This window comes from Sarcophilus harrisii, chromosome 4 (genome assembly GCF_902635505.1).
Source record: "Sarcophilus harrisii chromosome 4, mSarHar1.11, whole genome shotgun sequence".
NCBI classification, from domain to species: Eukaryota; Metazoa; Chordata; class Mammalia; order Dasyuromorphia; family Dasyuridae; genus Sarcophilus; species Sarcophilus harrisii.
Genome location: NC_045429.1, coordinates 188,924,453 through 188,947,971, shown reverse-complemented (window position 1 = coordinate 188,947,971; position 23,519 = coordinate 188,924,453). Strand labels below are relative to the sequence as shown.

The following is a 23,519-nucleotide window of genomic DNA, read 5'->3' as shown; positions in this document are numbered from 1 at the left end:
GAAATGAGCAGAACCAGGAGATCATTATACAGGGCAACAGCAAAATTATACCATGATCCATTCTGATGGATGTGGCTCTTTTCAACAATGAGATGATCCAGGCCAGTTCCAAAGGTCTGTGATGAAGAGAATCATCTACACCCAGAGAGAGGACTGTGGAAACTGAGTATGGATCACAACATAGCACTTTCACTCTTTTTGGTGTTTTTTACTTGTATTTTTTTCTCATTTTTTTTCCCTTTTTGATTTGATTTTTCTTGTGCAGCAATATAATTGTATAAATATACATATATTGTATTTAACATATATTTTACTATGTTTAACATATATTGGATTATTTGCTATCTAGGGGAGGGGATTGGAGGAAGGGGGGAAAATTGGAATACAAGGTTTTGCAAGGGTCAGTGTTGAAAAATTATCCATGCATATGTTCTGAAAATAAAAAGGTTTAATTAAAAAAAAAAGCTACTGAGAGAAAACACTCCAAGAACTGGACTCCAAGTCCAGGATATGCCATTCTATGACTCAGAAAGACCCAGTTAAATTCTTTCTGAGCATTAGTGATGTGGGCCTGGCAAGTTAGTCAGTCTTGCTGAGACTCAATTTCTTGTTCTGTAAAATGAAGAGGTAGAACTTGATGATAATGTTTAGCTTCAATTTTATATAATCTTCTGAATTGAATTGATTCTCCTTGTTGAAGAAGTAGTAGTGTTACATTCTTGTCAATTTTTCAGTGCTTTGATTCTGATACATTTGTGATGGAGCAAGCCATTCACATTCAGAGAGAAAATTTTGGAGACTGAGTGTGGCTCAAAGCATAATATTGTCACCTTTTTCTTGTTGTTTGTTTGCTTGTTTTTTTTTAGTTTTCATGTTCTCTACCCCTCCCACCCCCTACCCCTGTTTAATCTGATTTTTACTTATGCAAATATGTTTAGAGGAATTATACATGTTTAATCTAAATTTTGTTGTTTGTTGTCTAGAAGAGGTTGGTGGGAAAAAGAAAAAATTGGAACAAGGCTTTGCAAAGGTAAATGCTGAAAACCATCTTTGCATGTATTTGGAAAAATTAAAAAGCTGTTATAAAAATAAATAAAGTTATTGGACTAGGTAAAAAAAATTATGCCCTTGTACAAAGACGTAGTTACCCCATTCTAGTTATAACTCTTCACAAATACATAGATACAAATATAGATATTTTGATGAACCCTCCCAACATCTATTCAATTTATTTCATTCAATTTTTTCTTTTTGCTGAGGCAGTTAGGGTTAAGTAACTTGCCTAGGGTCACACAGCTAGGAAGTGTTAAGTACCTGAGATCAGATTTGAATTGAGATCCTCCTCAATTTCTGAGAAGAGAGTACCTCTCTGAAGTCAGAAGGATCTCAATTCAAATTCAACTCTGAAGTGCTTACTTCAGGATAGTAAGAATCCTGAAGAGAATTTAACTACATGCTTAAAGGGTACCATGTGTGACAAACTAGATTTGGGAAAGAATGAATTTAATTATTGTTGAAAAAAAAAAGAGGACTTTCTCTTAATATTTAAGGGATTTCCATGCTTCTCAAAGAGTTTTTGTTTTCCTCTCCTCTTTCCTCTCCTCCCCTTCCCTCCCTTACCCTCCTCCTTTCCTATCCCCTCCCCTCTCCTTCCCTTTCTCCTTCCCTCCCTTCCCTTCCCTCCCTCCCTTCCTCCCTTCCCTTTCTTCCTTCCCTTCCTCCCTTTCCTTCCTTCCTTCCTTCTTTCCTTCCTTCCTTCCTTCCTTCCTTCCTTCCTTCCTTCCTTCCTTCCTTCCTTCCTTCCTTCCTTCCTTCCTTCCTTCTTTCCTTCCTTCCTTTCTTCCTCCATCCCTCCTTCCCTCCCTCCCTCCCTTTGTTGATCAAAGTTTTCTATTACAAGGGAATTAGCAGGAAAGTTTAGCAGGAAAGAAAGAAGTTTGGCAGGAAAAGATGTCAAGTTCTCAGCCATATTCCCTTTCCCTGGCTTGATATATATCAACTTCACTGTGGATCAGCAAACAAACTTTGACCTGCTATTCCAACATGGTTGGTTTCCTTTCTTCTGACAGCTTACTATATTGATGCCAGACTTAGTGCAGACATCTAATAGATTTTGGCCCTACTTACTATATCTCAGAGCTCCTGGATTCAAGTGATCTACCATTTCAGCTTTGCCTATAGCAGGGATTACAGGCATTCACCATGATTATTGGTATATAGATATGCTCTTTATTGCAGTAGAATGTAAATGCTTTGAAGGCAGGGATTTTGGGTGTGTGTGTGTTGTCTATGTATCCCCGTAGTACCTCATACATAGCATTTACTTATGCATTTGGGGAAAACAGTTTGAATGAATAAATATATGTTGAAGGACAACATTTGCCAGAGAATAATATATTTTTGAGGAAGAGCCCTCCTCCCCCAAAATATCTTTGTGATAACTTGGCCAACAGCTTAGAGAGGGACAAGACTATTGAGGAGAAGAGGTGGAAGGGGAGGAAGAGAGAAAGAAGATAGAGAAGGAAGGAAGGAAGGGGAAGGGAGAGGAAGAGGGAGAGTGGGAGAGAGCAAACCAGCACATGAGCACAATGAACTGTTTGGATCTCCGTGTCTTGCTAGATCTCTTTCTCTCTCTTGCTAGATGTGGAGAAATATGGATCCTATAAGGAAAGGAATTTTTTATTCTTCAAAAACAACTTGGGCAAAGGAACTCACTGTTAAGTGGCAGCATGCATTATGTCTCTCCTTATACATAGTATTGTGCCAAATACTATCAAGAATAAATGCAATAGCTATTGCCCTTTGGCTTACTATAACCATTGATGTGTAGGAAAAAAAGTGTGCCATACTTACAAAGCAAAGATATATAATGGTTCAGAGAAAAGATCCATAAAGAGAAGATTATTCATGTCAGCTAGACTTTTAGATAAGAATACATTAGATATACTTGGATAAAGGAAAGCGGTTTCAATTTTTTGGCAACTTCAACATAACACAGTCTAACATTAATACATGATACTTGAATTGAAATGTGTGTATATACAAAAATTGCACATAAATATATATATATAAATATTATAATTTATTAAAATATGTTTCCAAATCTTTGAAAAAATATCCTAACTGATAGGTCTTTAATTAATTAAGTAAAGAGTTGAGAATCAGTCTTTTTTCCCTGTGCTGATCAAAGTTTTCTATAACAAGGGAAGAGATAGAAGTTTAAATAGAAACTATTTGCAGGAAAAGGTATCAAGTTCTTTGGTTCTGGATTCCAGTTCAACGCTGCTACTACTAAATACATAATATATTAGTTTGGATAATACCCTTTTACTCCTGTCAGGCTTTAGTTTGCTCAGTGGCAATATGAGAAGTTTGGACTGCATAGACTTTTAGTTCCCTCCCAGCCTTAACAACCTTTTATTTTAAATTCATCTTTTCCTTTACTCATCTTTTCCTAGAGACTGTTTCTGCTTTGAAAATAAGATCTTTAAAACTTGTCCTAAAAATCACCAACCTTACTGCTATAAATTAGGAATTCCTGAGGGCCATAAAATGATATAGTATTGTATGCCAACAACATTTACAATCCACTGTACAGAGTAGGCTCTTAAGTGTTAAAGTATGACCAAAGATTGATTTTTTTCTTAATCCTGAGAAGTTTTAAGATGAAGAGATCATTTTTCAGCTGCAGAGGTCAGAGAAATCTTTGAGAGAGCACCTAGGATATGATGTAAGTTCCTTGAAGGCAGGGACTTTCACTTTGTACTGTCAACAGCTAGTATAGACCTGACACATAATAGGCACTTTGTACAGGCTTAAGGATTGTTGAATGTAGCCTTGAAAGGAGTTACTTCAGTAAGCAGTGATGAGGAGGTCATCCATTCTAAGAAGAGAGAACAATATAAGTAAATGTATAGAAATGAGAGAATATGAAATGAGAAATGAGAAATAGGGTAGGAAAGTTAGTCAAGAACAGTCCACTTTGGTCAGAATACACAAAGAAGAGTGAGTAAAAGCTGAGAAATAGGATTGGAGTCAGATTGTGCTTGTGTTATCCTGTCAGTGATTGGGAATCACTAAAAATTTTTGAAAAGATGAATGCAGTGATTAGAACAGCTTATTAGGAAGTTTTTCTTCGTGTCAGCTCTATGAAGTAGCAGAAAGAATGATAGCTTAGGGGGAAGGAGACCAGTTAGGAAGCTCTTGGAATAGTAGGCAAAGAGCAATGAGGACCAGATTTCAATGATTGATTGGAAAGGAAGTGGATTCTGGAGATGCTATAGGAGTACCACATCCTCTTTCTATATTTTTAAAATTTCTCTCCTCCATTCTCCCAAACCTAGTCTTTTTAGATCCACATGGAAGTGATGGTTCTCTTAAACTTTTTACTACAAGCTGGAGGAAAGTAACCTTCTTCTCTCTATTCACCATACCTTAGACTAGTAAAGCCCTACTGAACCACTACTTTCCTTTCAAACTCTGTCCTAGAGATTCATTCTAGGAGAAAAGAAGCCTATATTTTGACCCAGGCAATGTCATCTGTCATGTCAGTTCATAAAGACCTAAACAGTGAAAAGTGAAAGGCAGAGAGAAGGAATTCATTCAGTTCTGGGTACCTCATTCTCTTCTCTGTTAGTTATGCTTTCCCTTGCCTTTGAAGTGCTTGTGGTACTGGAATCCCAGGGGAATTTGAGAATAAATCATTCATATAAAAAGGGGAATATATTTTTAGGACATTCCATTATTCTTATTTCAAATTTTCCTCATGGAAAAAATGTGTGTATATACAAAAATTGCACATAAAATGCACATTATATATATATATATATGTGTGTGTGTGCATGCATATACTACACACACATATATATATAATATTAAAATATATAATTCTAGATAGACTGTAATTTGAACACACAAAGATGTGTATATATACAAAATATGTATAAACACACATTTATAACTATATTTAGAATATATATATGGGCATGTGGTCTTCATGATGAATTTTCATGCAGCTGTCTTGTTATTAAAAATGGAGAATGTATGTGGCTTGAGGTCTGCTTGTATTTTGTCTATGAAAGGAACTTGTAAACGTTGTGGCAGGGGATCAGCCTCCCTTGTGGGATCAGTATAACATGAGGCATTATGTGAAAATATGTAGTGGAAACGTAACTACAGCAGTCCCCTCCCTCTATCCCCCTTTCTGTAACATGTAATTTGACTCTATTTGGAATGACTAAGGGCCTCTGTCTGTCAGTTATAGAAAACCACTGGTCTCTTCTAGTATTTGGCACTATTTCTTTAGAGAAATTAAGGTATCATTAGAATCAAACTGGGTTATGAAATTAACTTCCTTTGGGACATTCTTTCTGATTGGCAGGTAAAAAAAAACTTAGCAAGAAGACTGAATTTATTATTGTCAAAAGGACACAGTGGAAACAATGCTTTAAAACAGATAAAAAAAACTTAAAGCTATCATCATAGGATTATAAATGTAGATGTAGCAGGGATCTTAGAGTAATAATGAGCAGTATTATAGTTTTCAAAGCACTTTAGAAATATTTTGTCAAATGATCCTCAATCCTGAGGATCCTATAATAATATCTCTATTTTACAGATGAGGAAACTGAGACTGAGAGCAGTTGAGTGACTTTCCTGAAGCTACACAGACAATAAAGCACTACAATTGTGCATCAGATGATATATGAAATCTGCTTCATGTTCCATCATTTAATTTCATGTTTTCTAAATATATACATTACAGGCAGTGCTCTTCTCCCCTCCACCCCGCCCCATCCTGGGAAATTACGAGAGAATGTTTTCAGCACATTCGACCTTGTCTCCCATGAGCAGGCATTTCATTCAGGGACTTTCCGTTTGGTAAGCAACAGGTGGAGATAATGTTTCCCAGTGGTTAGTTTCAAGCCTGTGAAGAGGAGGTTCCCTCCCCACATTGTGGAGCGTATCCAAGCCCCAGCTTGTTCCCCAGTGTTGAGATATTAAATTGACCATAGTTCATGCTCATTACTTTCTCCTGTAGGTCTCATTTCCCACCCTATAGTGTTGTTGGTTTGGAGTTCCCATGCAGGATTTCTTAAATGGAGGCTCAACTCCCTTCTAAGACAAAAGATGGGGATTTGTGGATCTTCCTTTTATGCTTTTGAAGTTTTTAAATGTAGTCTGAATTTTAGGTTAATTAGCACTTAAGATCTACTTGGACTTGGTTTCTGTCTTTGATGCTTATTCTACCTGTGTATTCTTGAACTAGTTAAATTCCTTGTGCCTCAATTTCTTTACTTTGAAGAAGGTTAGTTTAGACTAGATGACCTGAAGCCCCCTTTAACTTTAGAACTAAGATTCTGAGATACAGAATTCTATAGAAGCAGCTAGTGCATAGTGCAAAGAACACCAGTCTTGAAGTCAGGAGGACTTGAGTTTAAATCCAGCCTTAGATACTTAACACACTAGCTATGTAATCCTGGATAAGTCATTGAACCCCAATTGCCTTGCCAACCCTCCCCCCAAAAAATCCCCCCATCAAATTATCTCTTCCTCTTGCTCCTCCTGTCTCTTTCCCCTCTCCCTCTTTCCCATAAATTTCAAAGACTTTCATTTGCTTCCTACTCATTATCTCCCACTGTCTGATTTATAAGGACCTTCCACTCTTTCTTCTTAGCTTTTGATCTTCTCCATCACCAAATTTCTATACTTTGTTGTTGTTACCTCCATAAGTTAAAATGAGTGTTTGACATTCAAGTAACAGATTTTTTTCATAAATATGACACTGAAAACACATTCGGAGTTTAAGGATTATTTTTAATTTAGTTTAAAACAAATCCTGGGAGCAATCTTAATTTTTTGCTTCATGTTTGGGATTCACAGTGATTTTATTACAAGTCATAGATATGAGTAAATGTATAGAAACTTATAGGTATAGAATTATGAATCTTGAACTGTAAGTACTTAAGAGTCCGTTTAGTTCAATCTCTGTATTTTAAAGTGGGGAAAACTGAGACCCAGGGAAGTTAGATAGTTTGTTCAAAGTCACCCATACAGGCAGTACATATTAGAAGTATTCAGTCACAATTGACCCTCTCCCTGCCCATCTTCTCTTAGAAGGGACTTATCTGTCGTCTAAGATGGAAAAGAATATTACCAATAGTGGATTTCCTTTCACATCAAAAACTTTACTGAAAGTCTGAATCAGGGAGAAGTCAGTGACTACCTGGGAACGCTAAGGCACGCAGGTTCACCGGGACAGAATAATTCTATTGGGCAGGAGTTTGTCCTAAGTGCTGGCAAGAAACTCAGAGGCATTCTTGGCCAGTGCCCCCACGCCACTCTGCTGTACTGTGGGGTGCAGGCTGAAGGTACACGCCTTTTGTAATTTGGAAAATAATGTGCCAAATGTGAAAACTTTTATCACAGAAATTTTCTTGACCATTTTACAAAACCTTTCAAAACTGACTTTCATTCAGGTGAGAACATCATGGGGAGAAGATAGGAGTGAAGAAGGGTGGGGAAGAAAGAAAGAAAACACACACACCATGCAAGGAGAAAGTTTTCACTTGAGAGATAAAATAGTTACTATACCTCAGCAAAAAGCACCGGATTCCCAGCAGCTAGTGATGGCTCTCTGTTATCAGTCAAGTCTTGTTTGCTGATTGCAGAACTACCTTCAATGTCAAACTGAAAAGCGCTGCCTTCCACTGCTGCATTGCTGGAGGACAAGCATCCCAAAAACAGCAGTATAGGAAAAGCATAAGACCAGGCAGAGATCAAAGCCATTTCCTTCTTTTACATCCAGGAGTGTGGTCTTTTTAGAGCTTAGTAATTGTTTACCCCCTTCTTCAATCAGCCCCCCTCGGTTCAGTGGTGTCTCAGTTATTTTAACTTTCTTTCGGTTTGTAGTTTCCAGATGTGGCACTTTAAGACAGCCTAACCAGCTTCTTATTTAAAAAAAAAAAGATGGGGGGAAGAGAAGAGTCTTTTGCTTCCTCTGCTATGTAAGTCTCTCTCTCTCTCTCTCTCTCTCTCTCTCTCTCTCTCTCTCTCTCTCTCTCTTTCTCTCTCTCTCCTTCTCTCCTTACTCTACCCTCCCTTCTTTTGTGTGCTTGTAGTTCTTCTTTTTCCCTTAGTCTAGTTGAATAATATACAGATGCTAAAATGGAGAGTGTCAAAATGCAGATTGTATTCCAGGAAAGCCCCACTCTCTCCCCAGCCACCTTATCTCCCCTCAGTCAGGATACAGACTGACTATTCTGCCTCTGGCTTCCTTCAGGCAGTCCCATCACTCCCTTTTACCTTTAGCTATGGGACCCTCCCACTCTCAGTTCACCAGTCAGACACTGTGTTCTGGTCATTCCCCTTGACCCTCATCATCACCTTTCCTGATTTGGAGATAGTCCAATGGTTCTAGATGAATAGTCAGCTCCTACAGATTTTCTTAAAAAAATAAATAAAAAACCCAAACCCACTGCCATTTATTTAGTCAAGGTGCCAAGTTTTTTTTCCCCCTCCAAGAACCACAGAGAGGAGTGGAAAAAGATTTTAGGGAAAGGGGCCAGATTTAGACTATCCCAAATAACACAAGGGCAGGATGCCCACTCTCTTGACCAAGTTTTCTTCTTTTCCACAGGGTTGGGTTGTGGGCTTGGGTTTTTTTTTTTTTTTTTAATACCAGAGAGTAATACCTTCACTTCAAACTCCCAGGCCCACCCTTCTTGATTCTGACAGCTACTTTTTTCCTCATCCAGCACGAATGTAAGAAGAATATCATTCATTCCCTGCAACTTTGGAAAATGACTTCATTACTCAATGCATGAACTTTATTTACAAAGAACATCTTGTTTTCTCCCTAAAGAGGTGCTTTGTAAGGCCCCAGGAACAAGGCTTGCAGTGTATGAAAGACTGTCAAATATACTGCTCACAGTCTATCTCAGTTTTTTTTTTTTTTGCTTGTAATCTCATCAAGACTTCATCTGTCTAAGTAATATAACCTTTCCAAGACTTCTCGACACAGTTAGGATATAATTATAATGATGGTGACGTGTTAGTGGCCACTTGTATCCACTTGTATCCAATACGTACCTTGTTTTCCATTGCTTTCATAAGTCAGACTTTTAAATTCTCATGAAACCTGGCATTTGGGAGATTAGCTGGAACAGCACTTTTCATTTGCATAGAACCTTAGCTAACTTAGAAATTTGGCAATGTTTTTTCCAGTCACCCGAAACAGGAAAATCGCGAAATTATTCATTTTCATATAACCTTTGCTGAATGACTATGGAAGTATTTATTATCTTCATTTTGCCAAAAAGGGACATTCCACCCAAGGAGGAGTAAGTTACTTATCCAAGATCCTAGTGACTTAGGTTTTGTGAAATCCATAATATTTGTAAAGTTTTCTTTCTTTTTCTTTTCTTTTGAGGATAAAAAATGCCCCTTACACAATCTGTTCTTCTAATCTGCAAAAACGTTTCCAATGGGAGTAGAATGATTAGGTTTTTTTAGATAACATTGAACAACAAAGCTTTAGGAATATTAATTGAGTTCTCTAGTGGGAACTTTAGGAGACTGGCACTAGAAGGTGGAACTTTAAAGAAGAAAAAATGGTAATGGTCAGTATTCTTATTTCTATTATTTCTTACTGCCATATAAACCTTATAGAAAGTACTGAAAAGTAAAGTTCAATCCAAATTTTACAGATGACACTGACCTTTTTACTTTTAGGAAAACAAACTAAACAAACAAACCAAAACCCTACAACTCAGCCTAAAGAATAAACGAATAAACTACAGTTGACTCTTAGTTATCAGTATATGTGTTTTTAGTAGTTTTTTTTTTTTATTAATTATAGAAGCTAATGCCTCTTTTTCATTTCCACCTATTGAGATTCCAGCTCTTTAAAAGAGAATAAAGTAGGGAGCTGTGGAAATTAAAATATGTCTGATCACAAATATGCTTATTTTATTTTTTTGAGAGGCAATTGGAGTTAAGTGACTTGCCCAGGGTCACACAGCTAGGAGTTGTTAAGTGTCTGAGGTCAGATTTGAACTGAGGTCCTCCTGATTCCAGGGCTGGTGCTCTATCTATTGTGTCATTTAACTGCATTCTTTATGTATACTTAAATGTATAGCCTCCTATCCTCTGCCTTTCAGTACCCTTTTATCTGTTGTCTTCCCTTACTGAAATATAAATTACTTGAGGGTAAGGACTTTTTTATTGCTTATATTGGGATTCCCAGCATTTTGCACAATATCTGGCATATGTTAAAACTTAATAAATGCTTGTTCAGTCCTTCTGTCATTTATCTAATGGCAGTTGGTAATGTGGCAGAGTACTGAGATTGGAATTAGGAAACCCTGAGTTCAAATCTAATCTCAGACACTTAACCTTACAAGCTATGTAACACTGGGCAAATCACTTAACCCCAATTGGTTATGTGATGCTTGGTAAAGCAAAGTACCTATAGTTGCCTCAGTTTCCTCAATTGTAAAATGTGGATCATAATAACACCTACCTCCCATGGTTGTTGTGAAGATTAAATGAAGTAGTATTTGTAAAGTGCTTGACACTGTTTGGCAAATATTAGGTGTTTAGTAAATGCTTGTTCCCTTCTCTACCACACCCTTGTATTTTATCTAATTTTGAATGTAGGATCATAGGATCACAGACCAAGTTCTTTGGAAAGGATCTTAGAAGCTCATCTAGTCTACTACTCTTATCTTACCCATAAAGAAACTAAGACTTAGAGAATTAAATAACTTGCCCAATGTCTAAGAGGTAATTAGTATCTGCAGCCAGCTCAGATCTTCTTGACTCACCATAGGCTGCAAATATGTCTTGGCTGTATTTCAAAGTCAATACAAATAAGGTTTGAAATTTCTGCTTCATGGGATCATGGGATTTAGAATTGAAAGGAAGAGGCCTTAAAGCTAATTGCTTTTGAACATTTCTTTTTATAGAGGAGGAAACTAAGGTACAGGGAAGAGATTTACCAGAATATATGCACACACTAAATGACAGAGCTAGGGGTCAAGACCATTTGCACTGGTACCAAATCTAGTGTACCCTCTCCCTTCCCTCTCTTTCCCCGCCCCATTGATATATAACCCAGTCTCTAGGTTCATTGATATAACACACTTTCCTCATTGGTAGAAGTTAATTCTTCATGCTTACATAAGGTAAAATAGAGTTCCAAATACAGGAAAACTCAAGTCTCTTCAGTCTTCAAACTATTCAGTTTATTCAGTTACTTGAAACCTTTCTGGCTTCTATTTTCCATCTTTAAGAGAGAAAGTGGAAAATGCCACACCCTATGTGCATCTTTTTTCTGTTTTTTGAAAGTTAGGCTAGTGAGAAAATTAGAGGAAAATGAGATAAAAGCAAAAAAAAAAGTGATTTTTTGATGATTTTTGAAAAAAAATCTCAAACTTATTTAACATGTAGATCAATAATCTCATTCAAGAAGAACAACAGCCCTTGTATATATGTATGCATATGTGTATGTATATATGTATCTCTCTAATACTTGACTTCTGCCTTAATGAAGTTATTATCAAAATATAATTAATATTAATATATAAATGTTATTGATATGCCAACATATAACACAAACACAAGTAACTATAATGCAAAAAATGCATAAGTAAGAGAGAGAGAAAATGTTAAGGAACTAGATAGCCTGGTAAATAGTGTTAGAATTGGAGTTAAGAAGATCTGCGTTCAAATTCTTCTTCAGATATTTATTAGCTGTATGATTCCAGGCAAGTTGTTTAAGTTCTCTCAGGCTCAGTAAAATGGGACTAATAATAGCATCTCAGATAAGATAATACATAAAATATTTTGCCAATTTTGAAGTGCTCTCTAAATACGGTGATGATGACAATAGATTTGGGGAAGGGAATATTATTATAAATTAAGAATCCAGAAGATCTCTTGGAGGAGGTGACTTGTGTTTTAATATTCAATCAGTAATTTGATAAGTTAGGGAGAAGGAGAATGCACAATTCAGGAATAGGGAATATTGAGAAAAGACTAAAGCAGGAAAGTATAGAGTGTATTGATATTTGAAAGTAATATAGTTTGGCTAAAGCACAAAGAACTGGGAGAGGAATAATGTAAAACAAGGTTGAACAGATAAAGCAGTGGACTAGAGGCATAGAATGAGGTACATTTTCAGGCTCTCTGCCAATATGTTGATTTGTTCTACTTATTTGTTAAAAAGGAAGGACTTTATAGAGGGTGGAGCAGTGAGTTAGTGAGTAGTACCAGTGATACGACAATAACTACAACAAAGAGAATCAATAAAACATCTAAAAATAGAGGAAAAAATATTCAGAAGAGGCATGAGTAAACAGAACAATTTTTTTCTGGTTATGTTAAATTTAACTTTGATTTAAAACAAAAAAGAAACCCAAAGTCTAGGTAGCAAATGACATTTCCTATCATTTCCCAGTGCAATGAATTCAAAACAGAAACATACAGCTTCATATAGAATACTTTTTTATACTGAAATAATTATATTTGTTGATAATTGCTAAGTTTACAATAAAAAAATTTAAAAACAAAACAAAAAAGAAAGGAGGGTAGTGATTGAGTGCCAGGATAACGAGTTTGAACTTTAATCAAGAGATAGTAAGGAATCACTAAATTATTTCAAGCAGGGGAGTGAAATGAGCAAAAATGTAAGTTTCCAACAGGGCATGAAGGATGAGCTGGAAAAAAAGGTAAGACCATATCACTCCCTACCTTTAATAAATTCCACTGGCTCTTTATTATCTCTAGAATGTACAAACTCTTCTGTTTGGCATTTAAAGCCCTTTGCAGCTTAGGTCCAATAAACCTTTTTAAGCTTTTGGTAGTTCCTCCCTTTTGTGCATTCTACGATCCAGCCAAACCTTCCTTGCTGTCCCTCATGGATGGTGTGGTTAAATTTGTAGGGTTTGTTTTCATTTTAGTCTCTGTAGCCCTAGTGACTGGCACATTCTTGTTGCTTAGTTGGGAGTTCAACTCTTTGTGACCCCATGGACCATAGCATGCTAACAATGACCATGGAGTTTTCTTGGCAAAGATTCGCTTGGCAAAGTGATTTGCCATTTCCTTCTCCAATGAAGTAAGGCAAATTAAGGCAAACAGGTGAAGTGACTTATGCAGGATCACATAGCTAGTAAGTGTCTGAGGATGGGTTTGAACTCAAATCTTTCTGACTTCAGTCCCATCACTGTATCTATTGAGCCACCTAGATGCTTCTTGACTGGCACTTAATAAATGCTAGTTGGGTTGAGTTGAGTAGAATTGAATTGAATTATAATGAGTGCATTATTGACAAGATTAACCGATGGAAAAATAAAGTGCTAAAATGTGTTACTATGATATCCTCAGTGAGTAAATAAGCCATAGGAGTATCAGAGCTGGTAGCTGGGTTAATTTTTTTTTTGGTCTACAATACTCTACTGTAAGAATGTTTTCCCATTTATGAATGAATGGTTGAGGTTCAGGCTGTGTGTATATGTATGAGTACTAGAATCAAAATCAAGGGAGGCATTGTAGGCTAGAAGAAAACACAATGGATGTGGTATGAAAAAAATCTGATTTCAAGTCCAAGCTCTGCAGTTTGCTGACCTTATGAACCCAAGCAGGTCATTCAAAGTCTTGGAGTTTAGGTTCAATAGCAGGAAGGGTTCCTTGGAAGCCATATAATAGCACTGTTTCATTTTATAAATGAGGAAACTAAGTCTAGAGAAATTCAAAGTCACCCTAGTCATAAACTGGACTTTACACCCAGGTTTTCTAACTCCAAATTGAGTGTAAAATGGAGATAATAATATTTATACTTTCTATCTCATGGGTTGTTGTGAGGGCCAGTTGAGATAACGTCTGCAAGGTTTCATAAACATATAGTGTAATATAAATCAGTGAAGACGGTATTAGTCAGAAGCTTTATAAACTTTGAAGTACTACATAAATTCTTGATTCTATTAGTACTTATTGCTATCGTTACTGGGAAGGAGTTATTGGTATATGTGCATGAATGGAGAACATTTAGTAGTTACTGTTGCCTTTATGTCTTCTCTAGGTTGCTACTTGTTTTTTTCAGTATTACATATTTTTCATTCCTATTCCACCACTCAGTAATTAATTTCTCTTTTCAGTTAATTTATCTTCTCAATATTCCTTTGGAACTTAAGATCCAATTCAGTTAGCTTTTGTTAAACACCCACTAGGATGCCAGGCTGGAATTCAAAGGCATGCAAAAAAGGAAAATAGTTCTTGACCTCTAGGAGCTTACACTCTACTAGTAGTTAGTAGTAGCCTTTTGTAGTTATTTACTTTTTATCTAATTTGTTTTAGTCATGTCTGACTTTGTGATCTCACTTGGGGTTTTCTTAGCAAAGGCACCAGGGTTGTTTGCTATTTTCTTCTCCAGTTCATTTTCTAAATAAGGAGACTGATCCAAATAGGGCTTATTTTTCCCAGAATCACATAGCTAGTGTCCAAGGCTGGATTTGAATTCAAGTTTTCCTGATTCCAGGCTCAGTACTCTTATCAACCATGCCTCCTAGATATTTAAGCAGGTCTCATCTTTACAACTAGATTATAATCCCTCTGAGGGCAGGAACTTTATTTCATATTTCTTTTTATCCTCAGTGTCCTGTACTGTGCTCTATTGACAATAGGCACTCCACAAAATTTGTTGATCATTTTTATTATGATGAAGTAAACAATAAAATGAGGGAAAAATCAAAGATTGAACAGAAAAAAATTCCCCTGATTTAATATTAATCAACATTTTTTTTTTAGCCAATCCTGTGATCTAGGAAAGTGATATGACCTTGAATCACTATAGAATAGAAAATGTAAGGAAAGATTACATGAGTGATGAGATCAATGAAAACTAGAAAAACTCACTGGTCAATGAAATGATGTAATCAAGAAAAAATCTAGAAACTGGAACATAATGCATGGAAATTTGAGTTCAGAAATGAAGATCTGGAAAAATGGTAGACCACCAGTGCCATCCCATCCACTGAGAAAAGGAATGACTTGCCCCACAGTAGTTGTTCTGTAACTTGGAGTGATGTTGCCCCCCTGTGGAAGATAAAGAAGAGGCCTTATCAAGCATCTACATGGAATTATCTCTGAAGAATACCGCGCCCATTTCTCTAACGATTCAATCATGAAAGAATATTTGAAATATTATGAGTTGATCACAACTAAGGAGAAAACTATTCATCCCCAAAGGGATTGCACAAGACAAAAAACACAAAAAAACTGATTTTGGATTACTAAGAAAGTATGTGGGTAGTAATTACAGATAGCTAAAGGGAAAGCAAGGAAGCTAGAGTGGAAATAGCAGATTCTGTGGATTTGAATTTTGGCAATTTGTGTTAAGTCACAACCTCTCTGAGTCTTCGTTTTCTCACCGGGCTGCTATGTGGGTCAGATGAAGTGCTTAAAGAAAGTTCTTTGTAAAACCTGATATAAATTGAAACCTGATGTAAACAGCAGTTATATTCATATTAGAGCTGAGAAGCATTCTGGGCTTGGGCTGGGGTCAGGTGAAGATGAAGAATATCCTTATATATCCCAAGGACACAGGAATAAGACTTATCCTATATAGTCTTGGAGGACAGAGGGAAAATGATAAAATCATAGAATTTGAAGCCATCAAGTCTGATCCTTGTCTTTTATAGGAAACGAGGCTGACTGGAGACACTTACATGAACTGATGCTGAGTGAAATGAGCAGAATCAGGAGATCATGATACAGGGAAACAAGATCATGAGATGATCAATTCTGATGGGTGTGGCTCTTTTCAACAATTAGGTGATTCAGGCCAGTTCCAATGATTTTGTGATGAAGAGAGCCATCTACACCCAGAGAGAGAGGACTGGGAGAACTGAGGGTGGATCACAACATAGCATTTCCACTCTTTTTTATTGTCATTTGCTTGCATTTTGTTTTCTTTCTCATTTTTTTCCTGTTTGATATTTTTCTTGTGCAGCAAGATAATTGTATGAATATGTATGCATATATTGGATTTAACATATATATTTAATATATTTAACCTATTGGATTATTTGCCATCTAGGGGAGGGATGAGGGAAGGGGGGAAATTTGGAACACAAGGTTTTGCAAGGGGCAATGTCAAAAAATTATCCATGCATATGTTTTGAAAATAAAAAGCTTTAATAAAAAAAGAATTTGAAAAAAAAAAAAGGAAATGAGGCTGGGACAGCTCAAGGGACTTGGCCAATATCATATCTCTGGTAAATTCATGAAGCAGGATCTGAAATCAAGTCAAATGATGATAATGGTCATTGTGGGAAAGTTCATGGGAGATTGATATTAGCTCAGCATGAGAAAACTTCTAAAAAATTTGAATTATCTATAAAGAGAATGGCTCTCTTGGTAGAATAGTGAGATTCTTTCTCTTGCAAATGTTCAGAAAGTATTCTATCAGGATATAGAGTGAATTTCGTTTTAGTTGGAAGTCTGGACTGGCTCAGTTTCCAGCTGTAAGATTCTATGAATCCATATGATCAGTGCCAAATTTAACACTGTGCACAAGACACTATTCTGGGCAGAATACATATCTTGATTGCTTAACATAGGGTAGACTAATATAGAAACACAATTGCCAGGAAGGAAGAGCCAGATACCTCTCCTCCAACAAAATGGTCATGTGAAAGATTGATCTGAGAAATGGTTATCTGATTCTAAAGAGCAAATTGCAGAGCCAAATCAGCACAGGAGAGATTCTTAAGGTATTGTTTTTCATATACTTTAAAGGGAAAGACTTTATAACCTCTGACCATTTAAAACTTTGCAAGCAGCATTCAGAAGACTTGACTCAAGCTTTAAGCTTTTACTATCTTCCCATTATCCTATTTTTAAGCAGTAGAACCTTTTCAAAATTTATTTTGCTTTCATTTCAAATATATGTATATATTATTTAATATTTTCTCCCAATTATGTGTAAAAATTTTTAACATTCACTTAAATTTTTTTTGAGTTCCAAATTCTCTTCCATTACTCCTCATTGAGAGGTCAAACAATTTGATATAGATTATACATGTCATAAAACATATAAAATAAATTATCCTAAAGCTCTCTAGTCCATTATCAACTGCTTATAAGAAGTTATTGCCTTGAAAAAAGAGAAAAAGGAAGTTCAGAGGGAAAGACAGACAAGTAGGACAACTTTGAAAGTTCTAGGTTATTTACTTAAAGGCCTTCAAAACTTCCAGAAGATAGAAAACAAGAAAAATACGGCCTTCAACATAAGTAGGAATAATCATAGATTTAAAGTTGGAATGGACTTTTGAGTTCTAGAAATGAGGAAAAATAGTGAAACTGAGGTAAATAATAGCACCAGAATTGAACTTAGGTTCCTCTGACTCTGTATGTATTATTCTTTACATTATGGTACCTATAAAATTAGGAACAAAGCAATTTTAATCAGTCCCTATGAATGAAAGTATGTAGTAGTTCAGAGTTAAATTTCTGGATATAATCAAGCTATTATATTATTATATTGAGTGAACCATCATCTCTAATGAAAGTTTTCTTTATATTTTTGAGGTAGCTGGTGCTAAAGAGAGATTCAAAAATCTAGATGGAATAAGGTTAGCATGAATGCAATTACATTCCAGAAAGCATTCATCTTTGAGTTTTACTCTACAACTAAAATAAGTGACGCTGATAATATGTAATGTTCTATGTCTAAGTATTTATGATAAAGCAATATTATATTATATGTCTCAGAAATTGTAGAAAAGAAAAAATAAACACAAACCTTGGAGTTAGAAACTACAAGATTAAGAATATTTTCCAATATATTTTATTTGTTATATAATGAATGAGCAAATAGAATTTTGTTCTTTATGCTTGCTCTTTGCTAAATTAAAAAAAATCTCTTAAAAAAGAAAGTTACAGGTTAAATTTATTATGTGCTCAAAAAATTAAGCAGTATACAAGAGATTTGCAGTATTACATATAATCATTTTCATCTGTTCTAAGTATAGGAAAATGTTGCATCTTTTCTTTTTGGATGTTTGTTAAATTCAGAATTAAAAAAAATTAAAAAAGGTTAGTGCCTTGAAATCAGGAACTTTCTTTCGTGTCTTTATATTCTCTTGCTTGGCACAGTGCCTTACCCACAGTAGAAGCTTAATAAATATACTGAGTTAAATTGAATTATAGTATTATGACTCTTTAGACCACTAAGGAACTATTTTTTTAATTATCAATGATTAGTTTAATCCTATACAGGAATTTCTGTTCTACATTTTAGCCAGGCAGGACTACTGTTCCCCAGACTGGACATTCCATTTTCCCACTTTATATAACCAGTTAACAACCATTTGATGAGTGTCATTCCTTTTTACCTCTGCTTTTTGGAATTCTTAGTTGGCTTCAAGTCTTAGCTCACATGCCACCTACGCTGTGAAGTTTCCTTTAATTCCCTCAGGTTATTAGTAATCTTTAATTATCCTCAATTTACCCCAGATTATACTTGTTTGTATATATTTATGCATACTCTTCTTCCTACCCTCATCTAACCCCAATAGAATCAGAGATCTTTGAGGGCAAAAATGGAATGAGGGAACAAAGTTAGCTTTGAAAAAGCTTCTTTGGAGAATGAAATGAAAGGGAAAAAAAAGAGTGGAAAAAGATGTAGTGGGGCAGCTAGGTAGATCAGTGGATAGAGTGCTATCCCTGGAGGCAAGGTCTGAATTCAAATGCGGCCTCATATATTTATTAGCTTGGGACCCTGAGCAAGTCATTTAATGTGTTTGCCTCAATTCTCTTATCTAAAAAGTGAATTGGAGAAGGAAATGGCAAAGAATTATAGTATACTTTCCAAGAAAACCCTAAATAGGGTCATGAAGAATCAAACACAATTAAACACTTTTTAAGTTCAAATCTCTATCTACTATGTTGCCCAGCTAGCTATATCCAGAAGACCACAAGTAGTGTATTCCATCTCATTGGAGATCTCCAAAAAAGACTTAGTTGTAAAAAATATTCTTGATCAGGTATGATTTGGACTAGAAAGTGTGTGAGAATTATTTCTGATTCTGTGGAAATGACTGGGAATTCTTACTGGACTGCAGTGAAAACTTGGGTCCTAAGAATATAAATATAGCACAAGATACCTACAGATAACATATGTTAAGATTCCAGTGAAGTGAGAAGATATGAATTAATCAGTTGCCTACTGATCTCTGAGTCTTGAGCACCACAAGCACTTTTGTACTTTGGGTACGCTGAGATTCCATACCTCTTATAGGTTGTTGACAAGTCTGATTCCCTGGAGGTGGCAGATGATATTTCTGGTATTTGGGTTCTTAGAGCCTCGACTATGTTCAGCCTGTGCCAGCTCCAAAATCTCATCCCAAAAGCTAGGATAAGCTAGACTTTAGATACTGCTAAAATTAAGAGCCCAATTTTAGCAACATCAAGCCTATTGGTCATAATCCTACCTAATCAATGCTGAGGTGTTGACAGGATCTGTTCTTATCCTAGAATTTGGTAGTATTAAAGCTTATGAAATTCAAAAGTTGGTTTGCATATCCAACTGACTAATAGTTGGAATTAATATGGAAACTTTCCACAAGTAGCTACTCTTGGAATATTTGAAAAATTCACTGTAGTACATTCAGCAGTATGGTGTAGCAGAATGAACACTAGATTTGGGATGAGGAAGACATGGGGTTCAAATCTGATCCCAGGCAGTTAGTAGTTATGTCAATCTGAACAAGTCATTTAACCTCTTTCAGCTTCAGTTTTCTCATCTGTATAATAGAGATAATAAGATCTATAGTAGGTAGCTCACAGGATTAGCTTATATCAATGCTTATTATGTCCAAAAGTCCTTTTCTTAATGCCAAATTTTTAATCTCCATTTGTCTAATTTCAAATTGAATATCCCATATTCATCTTAAACTAAATATATACAAAATGGAATTCATTCTCTCTCTCTCTCTCTCTCTCTCTCTCTCTCTCTCTCTCTCTTTCTCTTTTTCTCTCTCTCTTTCTCCCTTCCCCTCTCCCTCTCCCTCTCTCTCTTTTCCTTTCCTCTCCCTCTCCTTCTCTCTCCTTCTCTCCTGTCTCTCTCGTAAATAATCTCTTTTGTATTATGATACTATCCAAGGTTCACTTTGGAGCATCAGAATTTACTTTATGTCTATGTTTCCATAACAAAGGCTGAAGGATTCTTGGCTCTCATGAATCTACACAAATATTTAAAGCACAAGACAGTTTATGCTAAGTGCCACAATAGAGGTAAAAACGAAGAATTATAGAAAGCCAGAGGAGGGAAGGAAGACTCATATAGGAAGTGATGACAGAAAGCTCCAGGGATGTGACAGGTGGTATAAGCTGGTTCTTGAAGGATAAGTAGGATTTCCTTAGGCAAAGGGCATAAAGGTAAGGGAGTGCATAACAGGTAGAGAACAAAGGAGAAGCAAAGACAAGGTAGTAGTTTTAATTTGCATTTCTCTAACAATAAAGAACCTGTAAAGGGGGACACTATCTGCATCCAGAGAAAGAATTAAGAAAAAAAAGTATATATAGAATGATTTTACATATATTTCCGTATTTATGTCTAATGGTAACCATCTCTAGGCCTGGGGGAAAGGGGAAAATAGGAGGAAAAATGAAATTTATATGATAATCTTATTATATATTTAAAAGGAATAATGAATTGTACATAATAAAATATCAGTTTCACATACAGTTATCTTTTTATAAAATTATGCTATTATGAAAATGCTTATTTTATTCCATAAATTAAAACTTAAGAAAAGAGAAAGTGGTAGTTGAAAATGTAGGGCATGGCATGCTCAAAATATATCTTTAGGAAGATTTATCTGAGGTGGGATAAATCATTTAGGAGACAATGTACAGATAGTGTCTTTATGTGAGGCTTTTATAATAATATTGATGTTACTAGGCCAGAAGTAGGCTGTTATTGATTTCTTTGAAAAACATATTTTGCTCCCCCATTACATGTCAAAGCTATGTTATTTTCTAAATTTTGAGTTCTAAATTCTATCCCTCTTTCTCTTTCTTTCTTCCCTCTCCCTGAGATGGTAAACAATCAGATATAGGTTATACATGTGCAAGCATGTAAACAAAATTATTGATTTTACTTTGCTACATAAACTAGAGAAAAAACTAGGTTTCTAAAATATGAAATTTTGGGGAAACCATTTGTTTCCTTTAAAATGCGTAGAATTCTGTCTCACATAAATGACATCTTAATGAAAGAGGATGTCTGTCACTGTCTAAAAAGGGGAGGGAGGACTTTGACATTTGTTTCTCAAGTTTTGCATAGTCTCTTGGGTTTATCAACAAACTAACAAATCTCTGAATCACATTCGTGTCAGTGGAAGGTGTTGACTGATTCCACTTCTCTAAATCAGCTCCTATCACCTCCATTCCCCCTCCTAGATTTTTTAAGAATTAATTGCCTTGACCTATTATTAGGTTTATCTTTGAATACTTTCAAGTAATCTACTACCAGACTATGTGGTCCTTATTTGTCTCCTGAAAAACTACCCTGATTTTAAATAACTTTATCTTTGGCTGGAAAATGAATAAGCTTACTAGTTTTAAAACAATTTTTATATTATTATCTTATTTAATTCATTTTAATTTATCAAATACCTGCTTTGTGAGTGACATTGAACATACAAAGATAAAAATAGATCATCCTTGTCCAATGCCTAGTATAATGACTACAATATAGGTGATGGGAAAGGGAGGTAGGGAGTACATATCTATTAAGTACCTACTTTATGTCAGGCACTGAGCTAGGAATTTCACAAATATTATTTCCATTTGATCCTCACAACAACCCTGTGAGGTAGGTGCTATTATGACCCCCCATTTTATAGATGAGGAAACCCAAACAAGCAGAAATTAAATGAGTTGTACAGAGTCACATAACTAGTAAGTATCTGAGGTAATATTTGAACTCATGACTTCATCCCTAATGTATTATACATTAATAATACATGCTTGTTGATGGATCAATTCATTAGTTTAAAAGAACATTTTATCATTCAGGGTGTTCAAGTTTCCTCTTGATAGGCCATGGCAGAAAAATTACTCTGTATATATTGGAATGTGAACATTGTTGTTAGCAGAGAACCCACAAGTTAGTCATGTTTGCTGAGTCTCACTTTTTTCCATTAATAAGAGAGGAGTTGGACTATTTCAGTATCTCTCAATCTTTTTAGACTTTTTATATTCTTAAAAATTATTGTTTTGTTTGTATGTATATTTATCAATATTTGCCATAATAAACATTGAAACTTGTTATATTTAAAATATTTGTTAATTAAAATAATAGCCCATCAATAGTAGTAAAAAGGACATATTTTTGTGGAATTTTTTTCAAAACCAAAAAAAATTTGTGAGAAGTGACATTGTTTTATATAATTTTTACCATTAATATCTAACTTAGAAGAAAGCTGCATATTAATTTCTACTTTAATATTCAATGTTTTAATGTTATTTTGGTTGAATTTTAAGATAGTCTAGTCTCATAAAGACATATTGAGACAAATGATTATTAATAACTAATGATTTGGGGAGATTCAGAGTTCCTCCTTTTCTAAAATCTTGTCAAAGTTCAGTCTCTGAAAGACATTACTGATAATGGAACTGAATTAATTACCTCCTCAATCTAGGTATTGTTACCCCACCCAACCTCATAAAGAATTTAATCTAAGGTGCACCTCATGGTTCATTGCATTCTGCTCAGATTTATAGGGGATATAAATTTTTTGAATAGATTGTCCAAGGCTGGGAAATTTAGAAGTAAATGACATAATTATATCCCTGGCCCCTTATTGAAATGGGTCTGCCTCTCTTTGTAATATTCATTCTCTCATTAATTGTCAACTAATTAGAGATGATCTCCACTCATTTTTCCAAGGGCATATAAACAGTGATCTCATCTTCGTGATTGGTCTTTGACATTTGAGAGTATCCCTGATCCTTTTATTAATAAAATAATTAGTTACCAAGAAATTATGTCTCTCAAAGTTTTTAATTATAACAATATGGGTGGAAAAGGATGAATATGTTAATAGTCAAATAACACTTCAGTTTAAATATGAAAACAGTTTTGATCTAGTAGTAACCCTGAAAGTATCTTGGTGACCCCCAACTATGGACCACACTTAGAGGACCAATAAACTAGAAGATTTCAAATATTCTGTGGTTATACTGCTTTGGCTTATCAATCACTTTTATTAAATAGATGAGGTAGAATGTGAAAAAGTAGGAATAAATGATGAAATTAAAATAACATCTTACAAGATTACTCAATAATATAATGTTCAATACAGGATGTCTTTTTCCTCCTCTTAGTTAGTTATGATAAAGTAACTGTTTCTTAAATGAAAGCATGTAAAGACTGGATCTAATACACATCTCTAGGAGCCTTAGTGGTTGTAAGAAAAGTGAGATTGTTAGGAGTATGTGACATTTGAAAG

General features: G+C 35.3%; 1 protein-coding gene across 2 annotated transcripts in view; it reads right to left on the bottom strand.

Annotated features, from left to right (window-relative positions):
* The window catches only part of LAMA4 (laminin subunit alpha 4), a 170,702-nt gene extending 162,247 nt beyond the window's left edge, over positions 1–8,455 (bottom strand). Inside the window, exon 1 of one of the 2 annotated variants that reach the window (XM_031964386.1) lies at positions 7,594–8,455. In XM_031964386.1, coding sequence (XP_031820246.1) covers positions 7,594–7,788 — 195 coding nt within the window. In that variant the 5' untranslated portion in view covers positions 7,789–8,455. The remainder of the gene's footprint in view (positions 1–7,593) is intronic. The other variant, XM_031964387.1, reaches the window with a different exon arrangement.
* Positions 8,456–23,519: the final 15,064 nt, after the last annotated feature.